The sequence below is a fragment of the Trachurus trachurus genome, assembly GCF_905171665.1.
Source record: "Trachurus trachurus genome assembly, chromosome: 19".
In the NCBI taxonomy this organism is placed as follows: Eukaryota; Metazoa; Chordata; class Actinopteri; order Carangiformes; family Carangidae; genus Trachurus; species Trachurus trachurus.
The window spans coordinates 20976720-20985661 of NC_139913.1; the positions used below are offsets into that span (position 1 = coordinate 20976720).

An 8942-nucleotide genomic window follows, 5' to 3' on the forward strand; every position below is an offset into this window, starting at 1 on the left:
CTTCTCCTCACACCCCTCCTTTTACTGGTTATCTGTGAATCGAGAATTATAAATATGCTTGTTCAGTATAGAAAATCATTAAGAATATGCTAGGTAAAATTATTCTGAAAGGTGTGCTTCAGTGTTTATTGCTTCCATTCAGACATTGGTCCAGTGTCGTAACTGATCATATTAGCATATTGCTAAATATGTGTGCAGATGTGGGTGATGTTTGTAGATGCAGAAGGATCAATATGAGGAGGGAAAAAACAGATGAGCTACTTTTTCTTTGTTGTGCTGCTGCTGGATGTTTGGACAGGAATGACAGTAATAACAGACTTTTAGCCAAAGATAGTCTTATACACATGAATAATTGTACTTACTTAAGTATGTGTTTGTCATAGATTTCTTATATTTTATGTTGTCTTGTCATTAATCTATAAACAAGGTAGAATTTGAGATACTTGCCCTGTTAGTGGTATAGAGTAACAGAGTAACTAAACTGTAGCCAACTGTTGATATAAAGGGAATAGGCCCAGCTAATGTAAATTGGCTATGCCTGGACAATTCTAACCTTATTACCATAACGTGCAAAGGGCTGTAGACACATTTGCTTTTATGAAGCTTGTTCTTTTAGTATTTTGAACGGATTTGTATTTGGTGGTTAATCGCACGTAGACCTGGCTTGGTGATAGGGCCGCTCTTATACCAAAGAAATGCATAAGAAAAAAAAATCATTCATGCTTTTTACATGTGCACATTAAAAAAAAAAGTTTAAATTTTTTTTTAGATATATTTGTTCAAATTATTGTGAAATATATTTAATTAACATTTTTCAAGCAGTTTTTCTAAGCATTAGGCATTGACTCAAGCAATGTCATCACATAATTTCATCTCACCTACAACTCAGTAGGATTTCTGTCCCCTGATACAGTTAACAATATGCATAGATTTATTTTTGAAGAGAACAAAAACAAATTGTGATCAGTTTGTGACAGACATTACTGTGCGTTCACACCAAAAGCTTCCAAAGCTTCAAAAATGCCAGAAGTCATTTATTTTCAATGAGAGCCCGGCGACCTGAGCGACCAAAGCGCCAACTGCCGTCAGCCGCGCTTCCAAAGCGTCACCCGACAAGAAGTTAAATCTCGGTTTATGGTAATTAGCTATGACGCGGTTCGGCCGCAACCAGTCAGAATAGAGGTTATCCTTGGGCTCCTTTAAATGACCACCATGATCAAACTTTGACATCAGTCACGTGAAGAGCAACCAAAGTGGTTAGAAATATTTTGCCACTTTGGAAGCTGTCTTGTCTGAAGTGCATCCTCGGGCGACTTTGCCTCATTGGAAGCTTTTGGTGTGAACGCACAGTTACAGCCTTAACTTCCACATAGAATGGAAGAAAACTTTTTAATACTCAACATTCAGGTTTTAGTTCAACAAGACTTTAAGGTGCATTTCTTCGTGGGGTTACAAAGTACAGATTGCTATTTTTCATGTATTAATTTGATCAATGCAGACCTTAATATTGCACCCTGTATCTTGAAAAAATGAAATCTTGTGAAACAAAAAAATGTTTATCATCGTTGGTTGTCCACTATTTGTGCTTTAGTTTTGTTTTACCTGACTTCTAACAATATTTATGGGACAGTGCAGCCAAATCATGATGTTAGCAGCAATGCTCATTTATGAGAGAGGGTTAAAACATTAGGCATTAAGAGATTTTATAAATAGTGTTTTCTATACAGTTATATTTCTGTTCGACATTCCTTTGTGTTCTTTCATAGTGCAATTCATTTCGCCTATTCTACCTTCATTGGTAGATTTTGGGATCAGAATGAAGGTGTTGATTTATGTTGTTCTCAGTGGCTCATGGTCAGATGTTTTATCATGGCTCATTGCATCTTAAATCTACAGTGCATGAATTTTCAATGTGTCACTGAACGCAGGTCCAGCAGATTACAGCAACGCAAGGAGAGCTTAAGAGAAGCCTTGTAACACTATTATTTGTGCCCAAGAACAAGTGGAAATAGCAACTTCTATCTCTGAGAGGTGCTTTTGGAAACTGATACTGCACACAAAACATAACTTACCTAAGTAATGTATTTACACCTAAAATTTGATTACAAGGTTCTTGTCATAATAGTTTTTGATGCTCTATCATTGAACACGCTTAACTCAAAATGACCATGTGAAAAAAGATTCAAGTTTACATGAAGGAAGAAGGTCTTTCTCTAGCCTTTTCCTTGATTGTAGACATTCCTCACCACAATTTCTAAGCTGTGTACTCCTGCTTTCCCCTTTTCTTCCAGTTAAGTCCCTTTATTGTTGTCCTATTTCTTTTCCAATCTTTCACAGTAGTCAGCTTTTTCCTATGGCACTTTGCATTGTTCTGCATTATTACCCTTGGATAAAGTTATTGAAAGTTGACCCTGGGTCAATGGGCAGAGGTCATATTTCCGACTCTCTACGATATGACCTTTGATCCAGTGCCCTGGTGGCCTGTAAGCGTTCAAACTCATGTCGGCTGTTCCGGTCTGGACTGAGATTCGCCAGTGCCCTGCTCCCACCACCTACATCCTCCTCCTCATCATCACGGTTTAGGAAGGCCAACTCATTTTCATAGCAGAAGGAGTTAGAGCTGGGGACTAGGAACTTGTTCTCCACCATGTCCTTGGCACTGCAGCGGGGGGTGGACGGCACCTCGTAGGTTTTGTGAAAGTGAGAGTAATCCACCTTGTACAGGTTCTTCTCCTCAAACAAGACTGGCTCGAACCGGTGTCCCCAAAGGATCTCAGAGGCCAAGTAGGAGCTGCGAGCTTGCGTGGTCATGGCAGTCGCTTCAACCATCCCCTCCAAGATGACGACAATCTCAAAGTCTGATGTTTCCAAGTCCTGTTTGCTGATCCCAAAAAGGGGACTCTCCTCATCTATCTCATGGAGAATAGTTATGGGTGAAACTAAGAAAATCCTGTCCAAGCCTTTATCAAAGCCCACATTAATGTCGATCTGGTCTAGAGGAATATATTCCCCCTCATCAGTGATCCGAGGTTTTATTAGCTGTGCCCTGACATGTGCTTCTACGATGTGGCTCTTGCGAAGATTCCCTACCCTCCACATGAGGCACAGCTTTCCATCCCGCATGGCAATGACAGCATTGTGGCTAAACAACAGTGTTTGTGCTCGCTTCTTAGGCCTTGCCATCTTGGCCATGATGGCGCCAATCATGAAACAGTCAATGATGCATCCCACTATGGACTGGAAGACCACCATAAAGACAGCCACTGGGCACTCCTCAGTCACACAGCGGTAGCCATAACCTATGGTCGACTGCGTTTCAATGGAGAATAGAAATGCAGCCACAAATCCATTGACTTGTAGGACACATGGAGTGAAGTTGTCATCTCCAGCTGGGTTATCCAGATCACCATGCAGCAAAGCAATGACCCAAAAAGCTAAGCCGAAAGCCAGCCAAGAGACAACAAACACAAGGGTGAAGACTACCAGCATCCATCGCCAGCGAATATCAACACAGGTGGTGAACATATCAGCCATGTAACGTTGTGACTTGTCGTCCATATTGGCAAACTGCACATTGCACTGGCCATTCTTTTTGACGAAGCGGTTGCGGCACTTGCGGCGTGTGTGGATCTTGCCATTGCCAAAGCCGTTCATGCCATGCATGGTAGTGAGGCGGAGGGCCTCTTCCTCAGATGACACAATGCTGTAGCGGTTTATCCTTCCCACACTCATGCTCCCGGCGCCACCTCCAGCTGCAGGGTCAGAGCAGAAGGGCAGGCCAGAGTCCCAGTGTGTGATCGTGGCCCCTCACAGCTTGATCACCGGCTGAGCTGCATTTTAGTGAGTCATTGACAAGGAGCTGGGTGGGAGCCTTGTGGTTTAATCCAATCCCTGTAGAGCATGTCAAGAGAGAACAATATGAGCATTTTTCTGTGACATAATGGTCAAACCACAACATACCTGCCAAACAGCCAAACATGAAAGCTTTTAAGGACTGAATGGCAAAACATTGTTACATACAGTAGGTAACACTCACACACAGATTTTTATAACTTTCTCAAAAAGAAGCCTCCTGATGTTAATGGGTTATTACACAGCATTAGATGTCCATATGTTAAAGCCAAAATGAAAAAATCACCATCGTCACTAATAGTTTTTATGCTCTTCTTATGTAATATACAGTAGTGACCGCATCAAAGAGCTAAAAATGCACCCAATTAACTTGATTTAGATTTTTGATATGTTCTGACCTCTAATTTTCAACAGTTCCTCTTGATTCCTGTCAAAGTAAAAATTATTTTAAAATTATTAGTATTAATACGATTATAAGTATTTTTATATTAACAGTACCATTGTTTATTATGAGTCCCTAATTAGCTATTATACATATTATATTTATAGTATTTTTACAGTTCATAGTTCTTTCCTTATTTTTGTCACCTCACATCCCCTCTCTCTGCCATCTTGGTCTCTTTAAACATCACGACTCAAAATCCAATTGGCCCTCACTGAAGGGTCCTCATGTCTTTTGATGTCGACTGGGTAAGTGAAGAGCTGGCCTCACAGCAATCCACTTCTGTCACATGGCATTTCCTGTGCTTTTCTCTTTCAAATTATAAAGAAGGTTGGCAGTAGAGACAACCTAAGTCATCACCTACCAGATGTTTATTATTATGTAATGGAAAAAACATGAACAAGAGTCTCTGCTCGTATCTAGTTAGGTGTTTAGTGCCTGTCATATTTTAGACCTACAAGTGATAGGAAGAGGTATCAAGTTAGTTTTCAGCATGTCTTGGTTGTATTTATAGTTTATCAGCAGCATGCCATGCAGTCATCATACATCAGCAGACAAGCTGCTCTCTGTCTGTTTCTTTGTGGCCTATGTTTGCCGTGGTCCTTTCAGTACAGTTCTTATAGAGGGTTATATATGTATTTAAACTCTTAAGGGAAGGAACTCGGTGCCACCGATTGCATGGACCTGCAATTCCATATGCTACATATAGGGATGGAGTGAGGACTGTTTATTTGACCTCATTCTGTACAAATTGCAGTACTATTAATCATGTCATAGGGTGCGGTAAATTTATTGTGCGTTCCCATGGTACTCCATACAAGTAGGTAACTGATTTCTCTCCTGTGTACTGCCATGAATGACATACTCATTGTAAATACATACTGGAAATTAAGTTTACAAGAATGTAACAAGATTAGACATACAATTCACTTTACAACATAAAGTACGCACTAATTGTGTATGTGTCAAAGTGTTACATGGCTGTACAGCTGACAAATGATTGTCTCAGTCAGGCGGCAGATAACATGGCCACTGTGCTGGATGTTGAGCCTCAGGGTCAAGGAGTTTTACCCATGGGAAGTGGACTGAGGCCCCTCTGGGTGCAGACAGCTTTTATCGCCTGGCCACATCCGTTCTGTGTCCGCCTGCCTGATTTGGGCCCTAAAGACTTGACGGTTCACTCATGTGCGCTCCCAAATCCCAGGTGCCCTGCCGTCTGCCACACACTCACACTAACTCCCTCATCACTCACACTCTTTCAGGTGGAAGTTCTCCTGATCTGCAGCCAGATTACCTCATGCACAATCCTAAATTTGTCCTTTAGGGGTCAAATGCATATCTGTGATCAGGAAAACATACTGTAGCTAATTGTTATGTTCTATTTTTATACCTCCAAAGTCTTTTTTTTCTCTTCCCTTTGACAATATATTCCCAAAAGAGCGTAGCCGATAATGCAAAAAATATTGTTCCTACCACTCCTGACCAGATATGTAAACATGTTATTATGTAAACAACACTAGATTCTGTCTGATCCTTTTCAATTATGTCTACCACTTGATTTTTACTTAGACAGTTTAATTAGCCAGGTTAGTGTTGGTTCATCTATGGAATGACAGGTGGGCTTTGCTGATTGACATGGTTACCACACTGAGTATGTTATGTAACTGAGATTCATCTTTCGCCTGACTGTCTTCTCTACATATCACATTATACATCTTTCTCTCCACAATTCATGCATGACCTGAGCAGCCCTACACGGTGCACAGTCTCCATATCACACTGTAGTCGTGCAGTGTCAGGTGTCAAGTGAATTGGTCAATTGAAAGTAAAAACGCTCCTGTGTCTTTGTAGTCATTAGTACTTGAGAGATTCAATAGAGAGCTTTTGCTGTAGGTGCATGGAATTTTTTTTTTAACGGAAGTTTAAAGACAGCTTGGTGCTTTAACATTAATCTTTGTCACCAGCTCTTTGGCAAGTACAGGTGAGAGGCGAATAGCTTTACATCTTAACTCTTAAGTTAGAACTTAAACAGGGGAGTATATTCACGTAATTGAAATGGTGTTTATATGGACAAACAAATAACCTTTTACTGGCACAATGTGTCTTTTTTTCAAATAAAAAAAAAGGGATTCAAAACAAGGGATTGGAACCAGCTATTACCCATAGGACCCACAGGATTTAACAAAAAAAACTACTAAACCTTTCTGCAGCTGTTAAAAAAGTGTAAATATAGTTGTTGTCACGCATTTGTCCTTGTATTGAGACAAGTGTCAACCTGCCTGAAGTGATAACACATTCTAATCCTGTGTTTTGAATTTGGTTTGACCTTTTTGTTTATATTGGGATCACAGATTATGCCTTTAAATTGTTAATTCCTGTAGCACTGCACCACTACCATGCAAATCTTACACTACGGGCAGCATTAAATGACAGCTCAAAGGGAGGTCTTTAATTGTGTATTGTTATTGTATTGCACTTGGAGTATAGAGTGCATCCATAACCAAAGAATAAGCATCTTTGATTCACAAGGCGGAACACAGGAAGTGATTTGCGTTACTGCCAATAATTTCTCAAATAACCTTTTGTGACCTAGTCTGCTGTGTGTCCTCTTGGGGAGTTGAGAGGAGCTACTAGGGGAGATGATAAGCTTTCAGCTGATTAGGATGAATAGAATGAATAATTGGATGTGCAAAATAATGGAGGGGATTGGGAGGAACAATGAGGTGGAGCGGGAGAGGGTACTTCATCTCAAGACAGGCATGCAGGAAACTGAGCTCAACCACTACGATCCCGGCCCACCTCCCAAGGCCATTGTGAAGGAAGAGTCGAGGCTCAGGTATCATTGTATTTTCCTATAGCTCACCGTGCGTAAACTCATCTCATCTCAAGTGACCTACAGGTATTTTCCTATAGAAAGGAACACCACTTGACCATGCAGAGATGCTGCGTGAGTGGCAGTGTCTTGTACAAGGTGTTTTTTTAATTGTTATCTACAAATGTAACACAACAATTGGTGACAATTTGCATTATTTCAAATCCTGTTAGACAAAGAGACAATGTAGAAATATAAGAACCAGACAGTAACCAACCCTGGGGCCTGATAGACTTGGTATGTAGGCCATCCCCTGTGCTGAGATGCCAGCTCAGGTGATTGTTGAGAGAAGTGGTAGAGAGAAGTGTTCATAAAAACCTGAGTCACCTTCTCACATTGTTAGAACAGCTGGTATAATCTATGCAAGTAGAACAAAATCTAGTTTTTTGCTAGCTGCACCTGTAGCTTTTCCACCGTTCAAACACCTGGTTCTCATTGATTGATCATTCCCACATGTGAGCTTCTCTCTGGGCTTTTTTGATCTTTATTTGTGCAGTTTTTTAATTACTTGTACCCATTCACAAAGGCTGAATCACCCATATTAAACCTGAACTCTGTAATTTCCAATTTTAAGCGACACCTGTTGGTCAAAGCACACAAGCTTAGATACAGTCTTGCTCTATGTTGTACATTAAATCATACGAGAGTATATATAAGATGTTTGCTGCGCGTTTCCTATGATATTGCATCTTTTTTTCTAAAAGATGTTATATTTTGTGTTTTCACTCAGTCCTCTTCATGGTAATATGCTCTTTGGATAATAAAAGTGAATCAAACTGAACTAAACTGAGATGAAAAGCAGGATGAGGTCATTGAACTGTCAGGCAATGTTGCATAATATTTATTCTCCTCGTCCTCTCCTCTCCTCTTTTGTACCTTCACATCAGTCATCTCTTTATACGCTGATAGAAACATGTCCTACTGTACCTGAAGCAATAATTTATCCATTAATACTTGCCCATATCTTTCCTCCAGTATTGTCATGCTAAATTAGATTCTATTCTTAGTTATCTGATATAACACCTGCTCAAAATTAGGTGCCTGAAAAGCGCTCAAGTGTTAACCAGCAGCTTTGCTACCAAGGTTGTTTGTTCAGTTCGAAATGCAAAGTTGTGCTGCAGAAAAGTGTTGGTTTCCATTGATCGGATTTGTGATTCTGCTGTCACCAGGAGATGAGGTGATATTTTCATTTTTAACAAGGAAACTATCATTGATTTGTCAATTAATTGTCAACAATGAAACTGCTGTCGACTGAATAATTGATTATTTGATCATTTCAGCAGCACAGCTGTTATGCAATGTGCTGTAAATCCCCTAACTCTGCTTTACTGTCTTAGTTAAAAAGCCGTGATATGGATCAAGATGACGTAGAGATGGAAGCCACGCTAATATTGTAGACTCAAATTTCATTAATTTCAAGATATCATTTTTGTTTTATCTAACTTGTAATCGATGCCTTTCTCTTCCTTCCACCTTGATTTCATCTGTTTTGTTTTAAACCTCCTGGGAGATGGCAGCCTGTCAGTATCAGTCCATGATATGAACAGGAAAGGCCTTCTTCTCCAGTCCAAAATCCAAGTTAAGTTAAAGACTTAAGGTGATTGACCTGCAAATCCACATCAGCTTTAAAATATTAAAGTTAGCTGTGTTCTACAAAGATGCTTTTCTGCCCTACAAAAGATATATCAGTAAACTTACTTCTTTTTTTCTTTTTTTAGCTCTGAACCCTGATGCAATCAATTAAAAAGCAATTAGTGAAGACTTGAACTTATGGTG

At 40.0% G+C, this 8942-nt stretch overlaps 1 protein-coding gene across 1 annotated transcript; it reads right to left on the minus strand.

Moving 5' to 3' along the window:
- Positions 1–2430: 2430 nt before the first annotated feature.
- kcnj12a (potassium inwardly rectifying channel subfamily J member 12a) lies at positions 2431–3732 on the minus strand (the record flags this gene model as incomplete). The annotated part of the gene is made up of 1 exon (XM_083993858.1): positions 2431–3732. One exon carries the CDS (start codon positions 3730–3732, stop codon positions 2431–2433), a length of 1302 nt encoding a protein of 433 aa, XP_083849984.1.
- Between the last annotated feature and the right edge of the window lie 5210 nt (positions 3733–8942).